Below are 21,277 nucleotides of genomic sequence, written 5' to 3' on the forward strand. Positions count from 1 at the left end.
TATGAGTGGCTTATTAGTGGACTTGGTGTTAAGTATTTTTTAGTTCTTTATATATTCTGGATATTAACCCCCTATCAGAAGAGTTGCTGGCAAAGATTTTCTTCCATTCTATAAGTTCTCTTTCTTTTTTAAATTTTGATTATGTGTAGTCTTTTTAAAATTTATTCTAATTAGCTGTACATGGTAGCAGAATGCATTTTGACATATTGTATCAAGCACAACTTCTCATTCCTCTGGCTGTTCATGATGCAAATGTAAGCTCTCTCTTCATGCTCTTGTTTCCTTTACTGTTCAAAAGCTTTTTATTTTAATGATATTCCTATTCTTAGTTTTATTTCTTGAGCTTTTAGCAGTTTTGTATTAAGGAAGTTAATGCCCAGGCCATTGGAGTGTTGCCTCTGTGTTGACTTTTCACAATTTCATGTTCCTGGTCTAATTCTTAGGTTTTCAATTTACTTTGAGTTTTCCCAGTGCAGTTTATTTAAGAGGCCATCTTTTCTCCAATATATGCTTTTGGCACTTTTGTCAAAGATTGGATGACTGTATTTATATGGATTTGTCTCTGTGACTTCTAGTCTATTCCAGGGGTCTTTGTTTCTATTTTTTTTTTTTTTTTTTTGCCAGTACAGTGCTATTTTTGTTACTGTAGCTTGTAGTATAATTTGAAATCCATGTATTGTTATACCTCCAGCCTCACCCTTGTTGCTTAAGATTGCTTTGGCTATTCTGGGTTTTTGATATAAATTTTAGGACTGTTTTTATAATCCTTTGTTCTGTGAAGAATGTCATTGGTATTTTAATGGTGACTTATAGATTACTTTTGGTAATATGGCCATGTCGGTGGTATTAATTTTACCATGAACCTGGTAGACCTTTTAAGGTCTTCTTTAATTTCTTTCTTTAGTGTTTCATAATTTTCATTGTGGCGATCTTTCACCTCCTTAGTTAGATTTATTCATAAGTATTTTTTGAGATTATTGTAACTGGAGTAATTTTCCTCTCAGCAGACTCATTTTTGGAGTATAAGAAAGCCGTTGATTTATGAGTGTTGTTCTTGAATCCTGCTACTTTGCTGACTTTGTTTATCAGATCTAGAAGTATAGAAGTTTGTTGCATTGATCCTTTGTAGTTTTTTTTAATGTTCTATTGTATCAATTAAAATTCAGATCTTAATTTTTTCCTGTCTTCTACTGGTTTTGGAATTAGTTTGTTCTTGCTTTTCTAGGCCCTTTAGATATAGCACTAGATTATTTAGGATCCTTTGTTTTTTTAATGTGGATCTTTAATGCTATAAACTTTCCTCTTAGTATTACCTTCATAATGTCCCAGATACTTTGGAATGTTGTATTGGTGTTCTATCTTAATCCTAGAATTTTTAAAATTTATCCTCTAATTTCATCAATGACTCATTCCTCATTTAAGGGTCTTAATCTCCATATGTTTATGTGGTTTCTATAAATTTTCTTGCTGTTGATTTCTGATTTCAATCCATTATAATCTGATAAGTTGCTTGGAATAATATCAGTTTTGTTTGTATTTGCTAACAGTTGCTTTGAGTCCTAAAATATAGTCTGTTTTGCAAAAGGTTTCAGGAGCTGCTGAGAAGAGAGTGTATTCAGCTGTTTTGGTTGAAATATTCCATAGATATCTCTTAGCTCCATTTGATTTATACTTTCGTTTAGGTGAGAAGTATCTTTGTCTGGATGACCTGTCTCTTGTTTAGAGGGGGTGTGTTGAAACTACCAAGTATTGTTGTATTGGAACTAGAAGAAGTGTTTTTACGAATTAGGTGTGCCAACATTGGGGCATAAATATTTACTATAATTATATCTTCTTATTGGCTTATTTCTTTTAACAGCATTTAGCTGTCTTCCTTGTCTCTTCTGATTAATTTGTGTTTGAAATGTTCTTTGACATAAGAGAATAGCTGCTCCTGCTTGTTTTCAGATTCTGTGTGGAATGTTTTTCCATTCTTTTACTTTCAGCCTGTGGATAATCATTGTGTATAAGATGAGTCTGTTGCAAGCAGCATATAATTGGGTCTTGTTTTTTAATCCAGTCTACTAATCTATGTATTTTAATTGGAAAGTTGAGATTCAAGTTATTACAGAGACATGTTTATTATTTCTAGTCATTTTGGTTTGTTTCATAGATTTAACTTATTTTTATTTTCATTTGTTTAATTGCTCTTCTGGAAAGCCTCAACCATTTGAGAACTGTGAAGTTTGAGTTCTTTCTGTTGTATTTCTTTAAATATTTTCTATAATCATTAATTCTTTTATCTTTATCTTTAAAAGTTTTTGTTCCTTATACAATTATGAATAATTCCTTTGCTGAATATACAACTTTTGCTGGCAATTGTGTTCTTTCAGAGGTTGGATTATCTCATTACAAGCTCTTCTGGCTTTTAGATTCTGAGTGGTATTGGTCTACCTCTAAATGTGATCTGATGTTTCTCTCTTGCAGCCTTTAATATTCTATCATTCTCTTGTTAGGCATTTTGTTTATGATGTGTCTAGAAGGAGGTTCTTTTTTGATCTTGTCTGTTTGGGGTTCTATATGCATCCTGTGTATGGATGATCTTCTCATTTCTAAGGTGTGAACAATTTTGACATTATTTCACTGGAAAGTTTCTTAATGCCATTAGCCTGTATTTCTATTCCCTCTCTATCCTGATGACTCTCATGTTTCGTCTCTTAATCTTGCCCCAGAGTTCTTGTATATCCTGAGCATGGTATTTATTTATTTTTATTAACTGTCATACTGAGTGTTCTAGCTCAAATGCCCTATCTTCAAGGCCTGAGATAATGCTTTCTATGTAATCTAGTCTGTTGGTAATGCTACCGAGTGAATTTTTTATTTGATTTATTGTATCTTTGTTTCTAATTCTGAATGGTTCCTTTTCAGAGTTTCTATTTCTTTGTTGAGATGGTCTTTTACCTCCTGTAATTGCTCTCTTAGTTCATTTCTTAATTAATTTCTTAGGTCTTCTTTTAACTCATTAATTCTTTTAATAATCAGTTTTTTAGTCTTTCTCTGAAATTTTGTCACCTTTTGTGTGTGTTCCTTTGTTGGGGGATTATATCTTTAGATAGGAGGAGACTTATTTGCCTGTTTCCTCATGTTTCAGAGGTCTTATACTTGCACATCTTTTGAGGTAGATTTTTTTTCCTGTTTTTTGAGGACATCCTTTGGCATGTAGTTGTCTCTTTTGTAATGACTTCCATGTTGGTTTCCATTTGCTTCATCACGTAAGTTCAGTGTATTTCAAGTGTTATTTTTCACCACCAGTGCCTGTAGATTTGCTGCTGAACTGCTGGATTAATTTACTATTATTAAACTGCTATAATGGTGTGTGTTTTTCTAATTTTAGAGTTCTTTCTCTGATTTTGCTGTAGGTATAGATGTCCAAGAGTAGGACCTGGGGATGGGGCTGTGGCTCGGTGGTAGAGCGCTCTCCTGACATGTATGAGGCACTGGGTTTGATCCTTAGCACCACATAAAAATAAAATAAAGGTATTGTGTCCATCTACAATTAAAAAGTACATATTAAAGAAAAAAAAAGAGTAGGACCTGATGTTCCCTTCTAGTCATATTTACTTTGGATCTAGTCTTTGGTTTAAAGTTTTTGTCTCCCCTATTCTATGTGTTATAGTATTATTGAAGCTTGAGTGGGGTTGGTTTGTGTGTTGGGGGTATAGTTCAGCTACAGAGTCTATACCCTATGAAATTGTAGTGTACCAGTTGTTTCCTAGCTCCTCTTCAGAAAAAAGGGAAACAAGTACCAGCAGCAACAATAATGATCAATTACCTCATTAGAATAAATGTCCAGTGCCTATGTACACCATTAATACCACAAAATGGAATGGTGGGATCACCCTTTAACAATAGCAGCAGCAATGAACAGCTGTGAACTAGATCTAATATTAAAGTAAGTAGAAGGTATCAACTATGTGGCCTCCTTAGTACTAATAATGGCAGTAACATGAATGTTCTTAAAGATAGTAAAATTAAAATTTATTAAGAGGAAAGAAAATAGGATAGGAAGTTTGTAAAAGAAAGTTTAAAATATTCAAAAGGCAAACACTTATACAAAAACAGAAAGGTAGTATGTGATTACTATAAATAAGGGGTAATAAAAAAAACTAAAATAAATACTGAAATCATACAGTAGTCTCTGACCAAAGTGGAATCAAATTAGAAGTCAATAACAGAAGGACAAATGGAAATTTTCCAACACCTAAAAAGAAAACACACTTCTAAATATTGATGGGTGAAAGATGATGTCTTAAAGGAAATTTTTAAAATGCATATAGAACTGAATGAAAATTAAAATAAGGTCTTTTTCAATTTTTTTCTTTAGTGTTCTGTACTTTTCATTGTAAAGCTCATCTTTTGTTAAATTGATTCCCAAGTATGTTTTTTTGAGGCTATTGTGAATGGAATAATTTTATTAATTTCTCTTTTAGCTGATTTATCATTGGAACAAAGGAACACAATTGATTTATGGGTGTTAGATTTGTCTCCTCCTACTTTACTGAACTCATTTATGAGTTCTAGAAGTTTTCTCATGGGGTTTTTTGGGTCTTCTAGATACGAGATCATGTCATGGAAAGACCTCTGATGTTCTTGGATAGGCAGAATTAATATTGTCAAAATGATCATACTACCAAAAGTGCTATACATATTTTATGAATTTTCCCATTAAAATTCATATGACATTCTTTATAGAAATAAGAGAAAAGCAGTCATGAAATTCATTTGGAAAAATGAGAGGCCCAAAGCAATCCTTAGCAAGAAAAGCATATAAGTCCTCATGAGCTTGGTTGTGAACTCTTGGATATGTTGCAAAAATCATGTATATAAACCCTGAAATAAAAATGATAAATGAAACTTCATCAAATTTAAAATATTTTGTGCTCAAAGAATGCTATTAAGACAGTAGAAGAGAACCTACAGAATGGAAAATTGTTTTTCTAAAATCATATTTAAAACATAAAGAACTATCAGAACTCAATCATAAAAAGTCACATGCTATATTGATTTTTTTTGCACATGATTTATTTTAAAAATGGGCAAAGGATTTGCACAGCTATTTCTCCAAAAAAGATATACAAAAGCCCAATAAGCATGTGAGAAGATTCAGCATCATTAGCCATTAGGAAAGTACAAATGGAAACCATACTCCATAGCTACTAGGAGGGCTGAATGCAGAAGTCAGATAATAACAGGTATTGGTTAGGATGTAAGGAAACTGGAACTCTCAGACATTGTTGTTGCAAATTGCAACTTCAGAAAACAGCCTGGCAGTTCTTCAAAAGGTTAAATATAGAGTGACCACATGACCCAGCAATCCCACTCCTGGGTATATACCCCAAAGAAACAACACAGGCTTGCACAAAAATAGGTACACAAATGTTCACAGCAGCATTATTCAGAATAGCCTAAAATTGAAAACTCTCAATGTCCACCAGCTTATAAATAGGTAAACAAAATGTGTTACTTCCATTCTATGGATACATGCTACAACATGGATGAACCTTGAACACGTGATTCTAAGTGAAAGAAGCCAGTCACAGAGGATCACATTTTATAGGATTTTTTGTATCTGAGATATCCAAAATAGGTAAATTCATTGAAACAAAAAGCACAGGAAAAGGGAGATAGCAAAATCTTACTAAAGTGTATAAGATTTCTTTTGGGGATGATGAAAATGTTCTAAAATTCATTGAAGGAACTGGATATATAGCTCAGTGGTAGAGTGTGTGTTTAGTGTGGCATGGCCCTGGGTTCAATCCAGAGCACCAAAAATAATTTTAATAGGTTTGATTGTATTAATGGTTGCATTATTGTGAATGTACTAAAAACTGTTGAATTATACATTTTGGGTGAATTATATGGTATAAATATTACATCTCAATAAAGATATTGCAGATAAAATAAAAACTAAAAATAGATTAAAATGTTTATAATATTACTATTTCATGTTGTATCTTTTAGTGTACATAGAACCAATGCTCTGTAGAGTCAATGATGATTTGGATGCAGAAAAGGCTAAAATATTCCTTAATATTCTCTAAAAAGTGGATTTTCCCTAAGCAAGTTACAGGTAAATGATAATCTAAAGGAACTTGCCCCTGAAAAATCCATCAACACCTTCCCCCCGTAAATAGAGATGAATCCATGCATGTGCCAGATGTAAAATACATCTCCATCCTCTACTAGTTCTGCTCACTTTTTCCTTTGGTTAAAAAAAGGACTACAGGATCTTCTTTTGATTTTGTGCCATTAGCCTTGTGTTTGAGCTATCCTATAACTTTACAATAGATTCATTTAAAAAAATATTCAATTAGTCAAACTTTCTGCTCAGACAGATGTTCTGAGCCAACTTTTACTGTATTTTTTGAGGAATACCAACGTTATCTTCAATGGAATTTAAAGTATCCTATTTGTTACTTTTCAGCTTCCTAGTGAGGATCCTGAAATTTTTGAGGTTTCATCCAAGTGTCTGTCTATACTGGTTCAGCTGTATGGAGGGGAAAACCCAGACAGCCTGTCCCCTGAAAATGTGGAATGTTTTGCTGAGTTGCTGATGTCCAGGGAGGATCCAAAGGAGCAGAAGCTTCTGCTGAGGATTCTCAGAAGGATGGTGAGTCCAAATGGAAATCAGGAGTATGATGTTGGCTTCCATGTCAGCCTCGTGAACTGGGAGGAGTTTCTTAGACCTCATTTCAAATTTCCAGAAAAGTTGGAAGAGTAGTAAAACAACTATCACTTATCTTTCTCACAGTCACCTATTTTTAATATTGATCATTTCCTATTTGCATACATATGCATTTTTTCATAAACTGCTTGAGGGTAAGAGGTTGCCTTCATACTCTTGAATTCATAGCATGTATTTCTTTTTTTTAAAAAAACAATATTCTCTTAACTATACTAGTATTCAAAATCAGGAAATTTAACATTGATTCAGTTCTTTTACTACTCTGACATCCATATTCTAATTATGTCAACTATTCTAATAATTTATGGTTTTTTTCTAATATTAAATACAGTCTGGGATTCTATTTTTATTTTTGTTGTGGTACTAGAGATTGAACCCAGGGACACTTTACCAGTGAGTTTCATCCCCGGGCCCCCCCCTTTTTTTTTTTTTTTTGAGATAGGGTCTCCTTAGTTGCTGAGTGCCTAAGTTGCTGAGACTAGTCTCAAAGTTTCTATCCTCCTGCCTCAACCTCCACAGTTGCTGGGATCATGGCTTGTGGCCATCATACCTGACCAGGATTGTGTATTTTAATCTGGAACAATCTTACAGTCTTTCTTTGTCTTTCATGACATTTTTAAGAATATAGGCTGATATTATGCAACATCTCCTTCAATTGGGGTCTGTCTGATGTTTCTTCATGATTAGATTCATGAATACCTCAGTAGTGATATTGGTCCACCACATCCAGAGGCTCATGATGTTTTCCCCTTACTGGTGATGTTAATTTTGATCACTTAGTTTAATCAATGTGTAGTTGTATTTTTAATTTTGAAATGGTTACAAAATGGAGATTTCTAACCTCCAACATTTCCAACTCCCAGTATGCTACTCTAAGGAAGAACTCTCCCTTGTATCCAATTTATTTTATTTTTACAAAAATATGTATAGATGATATCTATTTGAAGGTACTTTTCAATACTGACATATTTTCTTTCTACAATAAATCTTACTCTACCAATTGTGAAGGCCATTACTTACAGTGGCTAGTGTAGTTAATAAAGGATAGAGGTCCTGTTTGTCATTTCATTGGTCAGTCTGTGTTCACATCTAGGTCCTATTGTTCTGAGGTGTCCTTTGACAAGAGGAGGCTGTGAATGCTCCAGAGAGTTGTACTCAAAATTACTTTGGTGCCAATTTGATAAGTAAACAGTTGCAGCAAGTGACCACTGAATCCAGCTGACAGGCTTTGAGTGACAGAACAGAAAGAGAAAAAACAATGAGCCCTCTTCACTGCTATGTTATGCTTTTGTACAACCATGTCCCCATCCCCATACAGACTTCCTCTCTCAGCAGAGTTGTTTCCTGAGTATCAGGACGATGACAGTCTAGGCCAGTTTCCCAAAGCATAGGATCTTGGAGATGGTGTGCTGGCATGGCACAGATGACACTGAGTCATATAGAAAGGTAGTTATTTCTTTTTCAGTTTTCTTTTGAGCTTTCTGATAATTTGAGGCAAAGATCTCAGTTTCATTCTACTCTGTCTTTAACACCTCTCTATTCGATTAGAATCTCACTCTTTAACCAGAGAGCAGACCTCTCAGACCTTCAACTTTTGCAGTGGATATAAGGCATTTCTTTAAAAGGTATGTTATTTAAGAAAAAAGGATCTGAAGGCAAGTGCAGTAGTCTCTCCTTTTCTAGTACCTCTGTGGATGCCAACAACCTTGGATAGTACTGAACTCTGTAAATATATGTATCTATTTCTTATATATACTTGTCTGTGATAACGTTTAATTTATAAATTAGGTACAGTAAAATATTAACAATAATAAAATAGAACAATTATGACAATGTACTTGGTAAAAGTTGTGTGAATTTGTGCTCTCTTTCTCTCTCTAAATAGTTATTATACTATATTCACCTTTCCTCTTGGGATGATATGAAAGGAAGTACTTTGGCTTCTATTTGGCATATCTGAATTGCATCACTGTTCTTTCGCTGTGGGACAGTACTGCAACAGTGGGTCTAATATGCTAGACAGCTGCCAAGTGACTAACTGATCGCAAAGACCACATGGATATGCTAGATGGGGGTAATTCACACCCCAGGCATGGTAGCACAAGATTCCTTTGTGCTACTGAGCACAATGTGCAATTTAAAATTTATGAAGTGCTTATTTCTGGAATTTTCCATTTAATGTATTTGGACCACAGTTGACTGTGGGTAACTTAAACCATGGGATAGGAGAGGAAATTGGATAAGGGAAACTACTGTACTAGAAAGTATGATAATACAGGTGATATGTAAATGTAGCAAGAGTGTTGATTTGATAGAGAATGATAAAAGCTTGAAAAATATGGCCTAATGTCTGACATGATTAAGTTTGTAAAGATCCACAATCCCTCCTTTGAAACTCTTGGGCCCAGATTTGTTTTGGAATTCAGAAGTTTCAAATTTTATTTGGCATAATTCTCACACAGTACGTGATACCCACAGGGAACACCCAGACAATGCCATTATGAAGCACATATTTCTGCAGCAAAATGTATAAATTTTTACCCATGTGTTAAAACTATACCATACATGGGGCCCATATGAGTTCAGGTCAAATACCAAATATGTTTTTGAACCACACGTTTATCTTTTTATTTGCTGTATAATTTCTAAAAAGTGAGGTGCAAAAATGTTCTGATTTGAAATTATCATGATAATTTATTTCCTTAATAAGAAAAAACAGACTGAATATTTCCAGTGAAAAAAATATACTTTCCTATTGACTCCTGGAGTATGCCCCTATAAGTCAGCCTGATCCCTTAATGTTTCTAATTCAGCTATTCAAGAGTACCTGTAACGTGTGCAGCCATCTGTGATAAGTGCTTTGAATCCTCTGAAAGCTCTCTAAATTACTCGGTCAGTCTTATTGGGTTCAAGTCATATAAAACACACAATGAGAGATTCTAGGGCCCTCATCAATTCAGTTGTGGCCTTGAATTCACCCATCCTGAAGCCCAGTTCTACTTCAACTGAGTATTGAACTGAGTACTTTTGGAGAGAAAAAGCAACAAGTTACCCAAAGAATAGTATAATACCCGCATACACTTTTGAACCATTCCATTCCTCTTCTACTTCATCCTGCTACTCCCTATCTTTAATTCTTTGGCAGCCATTATTCTGTAACTTTTGGCTTAGTTTCTGTTCTCACCTTCACATTCCCCTTTTGTCAGGGTACTGATGTAATCTTATTGTCAGTAAAAACTTGACGTCTGACATTGGTTTCCACTGAGTGCTAGTCCTTGTGTAAGGACTTTTGATACACAGTCTTATTTTTATATTCACAGCAGTCCTAGAGATCACCCCCAGTGCCTATTACCATTTTATAGGTTAAAAACCAAGGCTCAGTGAACGGAAGCAATGTCCCAATGCCAGTAGCTTAGGAAATAGCATCGCTGGTATCAAGCCCAAATTGGATTGCCCATAGTCCATCCTCGTTCCAAGTACCCAGCTTCTGTACAGCTGCTCTTAGTACTGATTTGGATTCTACAGGTATTCATCAAACCAGATTCAACTAAACTTTGATCTAGAAGGCACCTGAGAGATTCATTCTTTTCTTCATGAGAAAATAATAGCTAAAGTCATTACTGTGTTCAAAGTATTGCACTGGAGATACTAGAACAGTAAGGTCTGATCTTCCTGCTCCCTGCCCTCAAGGATCTCTGCCAGGACAGATTCAGAAACAGTCAACTGAATTACAGAGTAGAATGCAATCACTGCTGTACTGCAAGAGCCAGCAAAGTTTCACAAGAACAGTCCCTTTGGGGAGGAAGTTGGCAAGGATGTGATGTTTAAACTGAGCTTAGAGGGATGTGGAGAAGGAAGCAGCACTTCCTGAATAAAGGCCCAGAAATCTATGGAGCCAGTTTGGGGAGACATCAGAAACAGGACAGGGGCTACCAAATATGAGCCATGATAGCATTTGGAGTTTGGACATTGTTACTAAAATTAGGAAATTCTGATCTCTGAAACAAAAGGGTAATGGCATCATCCCAATTGAATTCTAGTTATCTTCACTATGAAGTAATACTTCATAATAGTACCTGGCATGTAATGGGTATCTAGTAAGTATTACTGAGCTGAATAAGGAACATCCACAGAATATAATTTTGTCATTGGCAATTGTTCATATGTGCTCTTCAGTCTATATTTTGACTGAGAAGGACCTTAAAAGGCATTTAATTAGTCCACAAACTAGTGCTTCTATCTTCTCTACAATGTCCCTGCCAAGTTTTTGAGCAATGGATGAGATTTGATGTGCAGATAGGTAAAGGACAGAAACTTGAGTGGCATAAGGAATGCTAGTGAAGATTTTCTGTGACTTTGATGATACCCGCCTCTCAGTCTCTGCTCACGGGAACAGAGGAACCAGATTCCACAGAGCCAGGGGCCAATCCATATTTATTACCTGGTGTCAGTAATTGCATGAAGGGGGCCTGATCAATGCATTCTCTTAGTTGTAAGAAGAAAGGAAAGACAAGCTACTTAAGGACCTACCTCAAAACAATCATTAAGTGTACACTCCTGCAGGAGCACATCTAAAGAGAAGAATGTTCTCAACTGGTGGAGCCGTCTCTTATAAATCCCTGATGGAGGAGTACCCTTCTGTTCCCAAAGCTGAGTCAACCTGGATGGAATCAGAGAGAATGTGTGGCCCCATAATTTACAAGGCCAGGTAATAAACGTATCAGTGGTGAGCCCTGGCTATTAGTGAGGCATTGTTGGGAATAAGGTGGCAGATCCCTCCAGCTGAGTTCTTGACATTTCTGTTTAAAGTTCCAATCTTGTGACAGTAACTTTCTGAAACCATGGTTTTCGATAAAGAAGAAACATGTTTAATTTCTGCTAATGAGTTGGGATGTTTTGCCCCTTGGGTCCTCTTCATAGTCTGTATTTAGAACATTCAAAGAATGTTGGGGGAACCTAACAATTTAATTATCTGTTGTAATTTACAGGAAGTTGGGAGATATTATAATTATGCTTTGTACTTTAGCATTAAAATGTGATGGGAATCCTTCAAGAATCTCTCAAGTTTACTTATTCCTTAAACTTGATATGTGGGAATTTTCCCAGGGTAATGATTGTAGATTGGTTACTTGTCTCTTAATTAAAGCTAGCTTATGCTGACACTCAAAATATTTGACTGCACATGAACCATCACTAACCCATTTGTGCCTAAATTGGCTTAAATGTATACTACTCTATGAAAGCAGAAGAGTGATTCACGGGAGGGTGATTGGGATAAGCTGTTGTTGCTAATTCCCAGTCACTTTCAGCCCATGTACCTGGTGCAGCAGAGGTGGTAGGAGTGTGATATGGGATAATTCTGAAGGTGATTACAATTAAAGATGTATTACAAATATATATTCCTTGGAGCCTCTTTACCCTATGGCCTTCAGAAAATCTTGTTGTGCTCCCCATCATTTTCTTTCCAAATGCTCACATAAGACACTTGGTGTTTTTCATTCTACAAGAGAACAGACATGCCCTGTTAGGGAAAATGAATGTAGCCTAGCATTTCTTCATACAGAGAGTCTTTAAAACTTTAGAGAGATCAAATAAACTGGAAATTCTGTAGCTACTCTTTGTCTATTTTAGGGCCAATTTGGATTGTAAAATTTAGAATCATTTGTAGTCATTTAGTATCATTTAGAGTCATTTGTAGCCAGTCCCTCTCAGGGCTCAGTCTTCTATGTGTTGTCAGTAAAATAAGAGTGCCTTGACCCTAACTTCTGCTAGAAAAGTAAGGAAATATTCTTTGAGGTGTGATAAATAAGCAAAATGATGTCTCTCTCACTTCACTTCTGCCCAGTTTTCTTGTAGTTAAGACCTAGTTTTATTGGTGGTTGGTTGGTTCTGGTTTTCTTCTTATTATTTTTTAAAGGAAAAAAAGAATGGGGAATGGTGTGAATCCAGTAAAATTTGTAAGAGAAACATTATATAACAACTTAGTAAAATGTAAATATAATCATTTTTTAATGAAATCTGGTTTTTTGAACAATTTTTCTTAAACTCTGAGAGGATACTCTTAAGAGGTTCCCAGAGAGCTCTTGCTTTGAATCCATACATTCCCATTTATACTTAGAAAATATTCTCTGCCAGTGGTTGCCATAGAGTTTGCAAGCTGGCTCTGGAATTCATTGAATGATTTTGTTGTATCTTTCCAACACAGAAAAGAAATACCTTGCTCAAATTTTCACTTAATTCTCTGAGGAGGCATTCCTGAGATTTTGCGTGAGACAGGCAGAGAAGGCACGTAGCTAGTAGAACAGAGTCATTTGTAGCCAGTCCCTCTCAGGGCTAGTCTTCTATGTCACTGTCAGTAAAATAAGAGTGCCTTGACGAACCATGAGGAACTATGTTGAGCTCCACCATAGGTACCCCAGGATGTGCATGTGACAGAGAAAGCTTCCTGAAAGTCCATTCTGAGGATACTTCATTTCCCCTCCAACATCAGCTCCTTGCTTCTCTCCACCCAACCCATGGGCTGCTCCCCTTCCCTTCCTCAGTCTGATGTTCATAACCCCTGGGCAGTATAAGTTTCCTTCTGTTTTTGACTTCTTTTCTCAAGAGAATCAGATCCCCTGCCCCTTCCTGAAATTCTGGGTGATAAAATACATTCCTGCATTCTCTATGAAGCCTTTCTCCTCCTTTAGGTCCTACTGCCATTGATAACATTTTCACCCTCCTTTTTATTATAAAAAGTTTAAAACCACAGAAAAGTTAAGAATAGTATGATGCATGAGTGCATAACCAAGAATTGTTATTTTAACATCTTTCTCTGTTATGTGTGTTTTCTAAATCATGTGAAAGTAACGACATTGTGACATATGGCTCCTAACTAACCACAATATCATTATCACACCTAAGAAAATGAACAGTTTCATAATATTGTTAATATTTAGCTCACCTTTAGTTTTCTCTAGTTGTCAACAGTGACTTTTACAGCTTTTCAAAGCTGTATCCCAACCAAATCTCACATGCTAAATTTAATCAATGTTTTCTTAATCTAGAATAGTCTTTCTGCCTTTTTTCCCTTGTGATACTGAATTTTTTTGAAAGCCTTATCAGTTGTCTTGTAAAATGACTCACATTTTATAAGAATCTGAATGTTTCCTCATCACATTTGGGTCAGACTGTCTCATTAGTAGTGTGCCCTCATGTTGTATCACATTAGGAAGCATACTATGCCCAGCTGTCCCACTCGGGTGATGCTAAGTTGAGTTGCTTGTTTGAGGAGCCATCTGCCACATCTCTCCATCATAGGTGCATGCTGCTCTTGCAATTACTAAGTAATCCTTGGAGAGATACACTGACACTGTATGAATATCCCTAGTCCCCACACTGACAACTTTTTAAAGGAAGAGGTAAAAATTATAAAAATAGGATAGTGTTCATGAAGCAAAAGAAATAGTCCATTTTTAAGCCCGAGGGAGAGAACATTTAAAATGTGGGAAGGGCCAATCTACTATCCTTGGTAGCAGATATAATATTGCTCAAAAAGAGAGAAGAGCTGCAGGAAAACTGCTTCCTTCCATGGCACTAATTCATTGAGACTCCACCCAATGTAAGTGAAAAGCTAAGAGTCCCTGGAATTTGTTTTATGTTCTGTTGCCTTTTAACAACTTTAAAAAAATAGAAAGAAAAAGAGAAGACTTACTATTAGGGGTCATTTATTTACTCAAACCTTGAATATTCCCATTTTGGGGGAATTTTCTTTTTTGGTTCAATTTATAGTGATTCTAATTTACTATGGCACTTTCTTGATTCTGAGTTGGTCATTTTAACCATCATCAATTTCATGGTGTGGCTTTTGCCTTGCAGAATGCTGTAGATGTCCCTGGTAATTTGGGATTTCTTTAAGGATGTACTTTTAACAAAACTTCTCAAAATGATGAGTATTCAAAACATGTTAAGTATTAGGATGAACATTTTTGAAAAATACTTCTTTGTGGTTGCAAACAGCAATGAAAATTGTTCTGGAGGCCCTTCCCTTATGGACACCTATATTAGATGTTTCTAATTCTTCTTTTTATGATTAATGTTTTAAGTAGAATTTTCCATTTTGTATAATTATAATTAATTTAAAATATTCTTTTTAATTTTTTATTGATTTTTTTTTTTTAAAAAATAAATAACAGCAGAATACATTACAATTCTTATTACACATATAGAGCACAATATTTCATATGTCTGGTTGTATATAAAGTATGTTCACACCAATTTGTGTCTTCATACATGTAATTTGAAATAAACAATAGCTAATGTCTACATTATATTCATAGGAATATTGTATTTGCCCTTAATAGGATGGTTCAAAGTAGATAGGCCACATGTTAAAGCAGAGAACTAGAGTTGAGTTTTGGGTCTTCAGTTTTTAAATGACCATAGAAAAAGCTGAAGATAAACGAATATTGCAGTTGATATTTTAAATATCTATCTTAGAGACTGTTGTAAAGTTAAGCTTTTTTTTTTTTTTTGCATTAAACTAATGTTCTTAATTCAAAAGAAATACTTGACCTGAATTAGCTATGTGGTTTGTAAAATGGGGATTCCTTTTCTGATTCAGAATAAGTGATAATGGAAAATTAGCCACTTAATGTAGATTTCTTAAACTGACTACCTATTTTAGTCAGTAATGACTAAATGTTTGGTTGGGATTTGTTCTTAAAAAATGAAACTAAAATTTATTAAAATAAATTTGTCTTTTAACAACACTATGAAGATATTTTACTAGTGAGTTATTTAGCACTTGGCTGACATTCAGTGCCTCCTATGTGGCAGACATTGTTCTAAATGCTGGGGATACATCAATGAATAAAACAGAACAAAACAAAACCTGCAGTAGAGCTTACTGGGGGAGAATCAGATGATGGCCACATTTATTGATTGAACTGTGTTGTAGTTTAGATAGTAAAAGCATGAAGAAGGAAAGAACAACAGGAAGGACAGTGGGATATTTTTAACTTTTTGGTAATGTGACCAGGGATGGCCTTACTGAGGTGACATCTGAATAAAGACCTCCAGAGTATGGAGGAAGCAGCCAGAGGGTATTTGGAGCAGAGCTGTACTAGTCAGGGGAACAGCAGTTGCAGAGACTACAAGGCATGTGCCCATCTGCTATGTCCTAGGAACTGTCAGGAAGCCCATGTGTGCAAAGCAAGATGAACAAGGAGGAGCAGCGAGGATGAGATGGAGGGAGAAAGTCACCAAGGTCCTCTGAAACCTTATAAAGACCAGCCTTATTCTGAGGGAGGTGGGAAACTTTGAGGGCTGTAAGCAGAAGCATGAGATAATCTGGTAACTGTATTTGAGAACAGTCATTGAAGAGGGTGAGGGGTAAGGAACGTAGTTAGGAGGCTATTGTCATCCCAGAGTCCTGATTGAGCTTGGGTAGGGTAAGCAGTGGTCATATTTTGGAAAGATCTTGAAGCTGGAACATTGAAATTTGCTGACATATTGAATTGAGGCCAAGAGACAAAGAGAATAGTCAAAGATAATTCCATGAGAACCAAGGAGATTCTCTGGATTCAGTGGTTCAAGGTGTACTAGAGTCACCTACACAGGAAGCATGTTTTAAGAGAAAAACCTGGTTTGAGCAAGAGAGTAAAGGGAGCATTCTGGAAGAGATTGAAGATATAGATTTTGCTGGTGACTGTCAAGGAGCCCAGGGGAAGGGGTTCAAGATGAGGCATGAACAAGGGAGTCAGATAAAGGGATGAACACAGCCTTATAGGGGTGAGAGCCCAGGGGAAGAGGGCTGGCCTGGGGACCTAGGCTTTTCATAGTGGTGACATAAACAGGATGCAACATGTGATAAGACTGAACCTAGCTGCCCCAGGCAGATGTGATTGAGAGGAAGGGATCTTGCTGGAACCTGCAGAATTCTGGGACTCTTTCCAATGCCAGGTAGGATGCAAGTTATCCCACCCAGAGTGTTATGTTCCCATATCCCCCTCCCATGGGAGTCAGCAGAGGAGCAGCCTTTCTCTGATGATACAGGTTCCATATGAACCCTCAGAAGACCTATAGAATGGCCCCTTTCACTCCATCACTTGGGGCTCTACCAATGATGCTAGAATTTTTGTCAAAATTTCACATTATCGAAATTACATGATGGCACATTATAACATTATTCATATTTAACTTGCCATGGCACCATAAAAATGTTAACATAAAAAATGTTCCTTTTTGTGAAATTATTTGTTTTTGTCAATTTTCCATTGCTGTTCAAATTAATATTCCCTTTTCAATTGCCTGTTCTATCTTCACCCTTGAACGGATTTCCTCTTCTTCAGCTGTTAATCATCCTGTATTGTTTCCTGTGTGTTCAGAACCTTACACATTGAAGGTTTTTTATGTGACTCTTCCACCATCACTGATTTCATGAAATTCCACATTTCTGCAAAATTTGAGTTTGTTTTTTTTTTTTAAACTTTTGTGCGTGGGTATATGAGAGCCAACCACCCATCAATTTATCAGTGAACTTCTTCATGCCCCTGAGATTTATGCTTCTTGAGTCAGTGAGTGTTCCTGGGAAACTGGATGCTAAAAAGAAATACTTGGGTAATAAGGATCTTCTGCCACTCTATAACTACCTGTTAAGCATAGCAAACCTATGATCTCATATGCCTGCATAATTTTTATTCAAGAATGCCTTAAATATCCACTATCACAATAAATGACCCGTTTAATCTATGTTTGTATTTTTGGTACGGGGGATTGACCTCGTCAGGGTCTTTTGTGTGTTTGACCTTCTTCCATTTAGGTATGTCACCATTATTTTGCTTTTTAAAAAAGGTATTTTGATTTATAGGGTTGAAGAGTAAGACTAAGCTAATCACATGATCTCCTTCCACTATTTCTGCTGAGAATAGTTAGGAGATGGTTAGAAGAGATTAGGGGGCCTGCATCTGTGCAATAGAGACATCAAGTCTGATTGGCATCTTGGTCAGTTACCAAATATCCTAGGCTAGCATCTCAATGATACATATGAAATTGTTATTGAAGCCCAGCACACTTTTTCTGTTTCAGTGATTAGCTTTTTCTAACATCATTATTAAGGGAAATGTTTTGAAATTGTTCCTGAGGATTATTTCCTGTTGCATCTTGATTTCCTATTTTACTTGAAAGCATGCTGCTCTCATGACCCTTCTTGATGCAAATCATGATTGGGGCTCTCATTTTAAATTATCCTTGCTTCTATTTCTGGTATACACAACATATTTGTCCCTTCTTCAAAGAAAGTCTCAAAGTTCCATGTATAATTTTTTCAGGATATAAATACTTTTATTTACTATAAATTAATAGTACTTTCTTTCTGTGAAACACCTCTAGAAACATTACAGATTTCAGTCAACATATTTGGTATTAAGTACCACAAAGTTTTGATGCCCCTGTTTTTTTTTAATTCTTCATTATTATGTCAAGAACCTAAGCCTGTTTATAAACTCCACATGGGCCTTTTGTGTAATGGTTATGAGTAGGTTTTAATGAAATTTGAGAGTGTCTCTAGAGATCATAGATACTGGGGCCTTTAACATTGTGGCGTTGCTTAGCAACCTGGAAGTCATTACCTTTCCAGGCTCTGTAATAACATGATATACTTTTCTTTGCTAGTCCCTGATGAAAATGTAATGGAAATAATCCCTTTCTAAGGGTTGCGTTCTATGAGTGGGCAGCAAAATAGGTTTCCCCCCTTTTTTCACAGCCTAGCAGGTTTCAATTCAGCACACAAGTATTGTTTTCTGAGTATTGTATGTTAAGAGAATGAAATGTATTCAAGATGATATTCCTAAAAGGAAGGCCTGTCTTCTTAAATAATGGTTATAAGTACTATAGGCATCGTTAATTCATGCCCGTGTCTTGTTGGAAAAAAAATTGAATTTACTAGTTGTTTACCAGTTAATGCAAGAATGTCTACTTTTTAAAGTTCATTTTTTTTTAAAGAGAGAGTGGAAGAGGGAGAGGGAGGGAGGGAGAGAGAGAGAGAGAGAGAGAGAGAGAATTTTTTTAATATTTATTTTTTAGTTCTCGGTGGACACAACATCTTTGTTTGTATGTGGTGCTGAGGATCGAACCCGGGCCGCACGCATGCCAGGCGAGCGCGCTACCGCTTGAGCCACATCCCCAGCCCTTAAAGTTCATTTATTTTATCTAGGTATTTTCAGATACTAGATAAATTTTAAAAGTATAATAAAACCATATACTTTATGGTAGTAGGAGAAATGCAAATCCAAATTACTTAAGAGTTTGGCTTATAGACTATTTTTAAAATGTTTGTAATGCACAATTTGTACATGAAATTCACAGCAGCAGTATTCATAAGAGCAAAAATGTAGAAACAAATGGATTGGGATGTAGCTCAGTGGTAGGGTATTGATGTAGCATATGCAAAGACCTGGATTCTATCAGCAAAAAGGAAAATAATATGTAGAGACAACCCAAATGATCATCAGCTGATGACTGGATAAATAAAATGTGGCACTTCCATGGATAGACTGTTATTCAGCCATTAAAAAGGAATAAAGTTGGGCTGGGTATGTGGCTCAAGCAGTAGCGCGCTCGCCTGGCATGCGTGCGGCCCGGGTTCGATCCTTAGCACCACATACAAACAAAGATGTTGTGTCCGCCAAAAACAAAAAAAAATAAATATTAAAACTCTCTCTCTCTCTCTCTAAAAAAAAAAAAAAAGGAATAAAGTAGTGACACATAAAACAGCATAGATGAACCTTGGAGACAGGTCAAACACCAATACTGTATACTTCAATTAAATGAAATACCCCGAATAGACAATGCATAGATGGACTAGTGACCTATGGAATCTACAAAGCTAAAGAAATATTAGGATTTTCAGGGGATAGAAAGGGGGGGGGGGATAAGATGTGACTGTTAAAGCATCTGGTTTCTTTGGGGGATTTACAAATTATTGTGGTGATGGTTGTACAACTCTGAGTATGCTAAAAACCACTGAATTGTGCACTTTAAAATGTTGAATTTTATAATACGTGAATTTGTTTTAACAAATTGCAACATTGAAAAAGAGGGAAGGATCAATAACTAGGGAAATATATAAGAGTAAAGAAGAAAATAATGTCATCTTTAAACTAGTAACCCATAAATTACCATAGTTAATATTTTGGTTTATTTCTTTCTAGTCACATAGATATTCAGAGAAACATGTAGGCATGTACATGTGTGTACATACATAAGTATGTTAAAATATATTTCTTTTTCAGATTTTTATTGGTGCATTATAATTGTACATAATAGTGGGATTTATTGTTATATATGAAACATTTCTACATGGGATTTTAAATTGTGATGGTGAAAATTTCATGTGTCTTCCCAAATTCCATCAAAATGATCAAAATATAAAAATAAGTAAAAAATGAACAATCTCTCTGAAAACAGGGAAGAGTATCAATAAGATACTTAATTTGAGAAATTTCTAGAAGACAGAATTGGTTTGACAGGAAGAAATTCAGAATTTAGGAGAGTTCCAACCACCACAGGCAAGAATACTGAGAAGCTCTGCAGAATCCTGGCCTCAGAAAAAGCAGGGGCCCAGAGAAAGGATGGAGCATAGGCCCAGTCCTACCCTGGAAGCTGCTCTTAGGATCTTTCCTCTTGTGGGTTGGCACAAGAAGTACTGGATTCTGAACTAGGCTGCCCTAATCCCCCAGAGCCACTGCCCTCCCCCCAAAGGACATGCTCAAACCTCCATCCCTTTTCCTCCCTGAAGTCTCTTCTTACTTCTCATTCATTTCTCACTGACTGACTACAGGCAAGACTGCCCACAGTTCTCACTTCCCCAAGGAAATCAAAGCAAGATCCTAAAAATTGCCAACGTAGCTCATCAGGCTGCCCGGTACTCACTCCCATAGATCTTCCTTTATTACCATGAACAGATAAGGAAGAATTGCTGGGCATTTGAGGAAGGTCCATATCCAGAGTGCCCGCAGAACAACACAAGAGAATATGAGAAACAAGACTTTTTTTTTTTAAAAGATCTAATTAGCATCCTCATAGAGACTTCAAAGATTATTGCATCTGTAAAACAAAATGTGACTTTCAAATTTAAAAATCCTATAGAGGGATTGAATAACAGAATAAACTCTGACAAAAACCAAGTAAATTATTTATAAAACCAATTTGGAGAGTTGTTTCTGAGCAGAGTATAAAATGCTAAGAATTGTGGCGAATGGATCTGAGAAATCCAAGAACCCTTCATGGGAATAGTATGTTGGTATGACAAGTCTAGGGATCTACAAAATTAAGTACCCTCCTGGCATCAAAAAAAGGGACAGAACTCAACCTTGGCATGGAGATTGTTCCCCCCATATCCTTCCCATGTAGAGCATCTGCGACATATAATACAGTAAACAGATATACAGACTGAGAAATGAACACATGGTACAGTAAGTTTACAGTTGTATAATAGTATCTTGTGGACATATATAAATAATAAATGTGTTACACAATAAATATATGTGTGCATACATATGTGTGTGTATGTGC

General features: G+C 35.9%; 1 protein-coding gene across 1 annotated transcript in view; it reads left to right on the forward strand.

The window, feature by feature from the left end:
• Positions 1–21,277, forward strand: part of Ulk4 (unc-51 like kinase 4) — a 522,779-nt gene that overhangs the window by 404,555 nt on the left and 96,947 nt on the right. The window contains 1 exon segment of the mRNA XM_048795329.1: positions 6,464–6,649. Within this exon segment, the coding sequence (XP_048651286.1) occupies positions 6,464–6,649 (186 nt within the window).

The sequence above is a fragment of the Marmota marmota genome, unplaced genomic scaffold (assembly GCF_001458135.2).
Source record: "Marmota marmota marmota unplaced genomic scaffold, marMar, whole genome shotgun sequence".
NCBI lineage: Eukaryota > Metazoa > Chordata > Mammalia > Rodentia > Sciuridae > Marmota > Marmota marmota.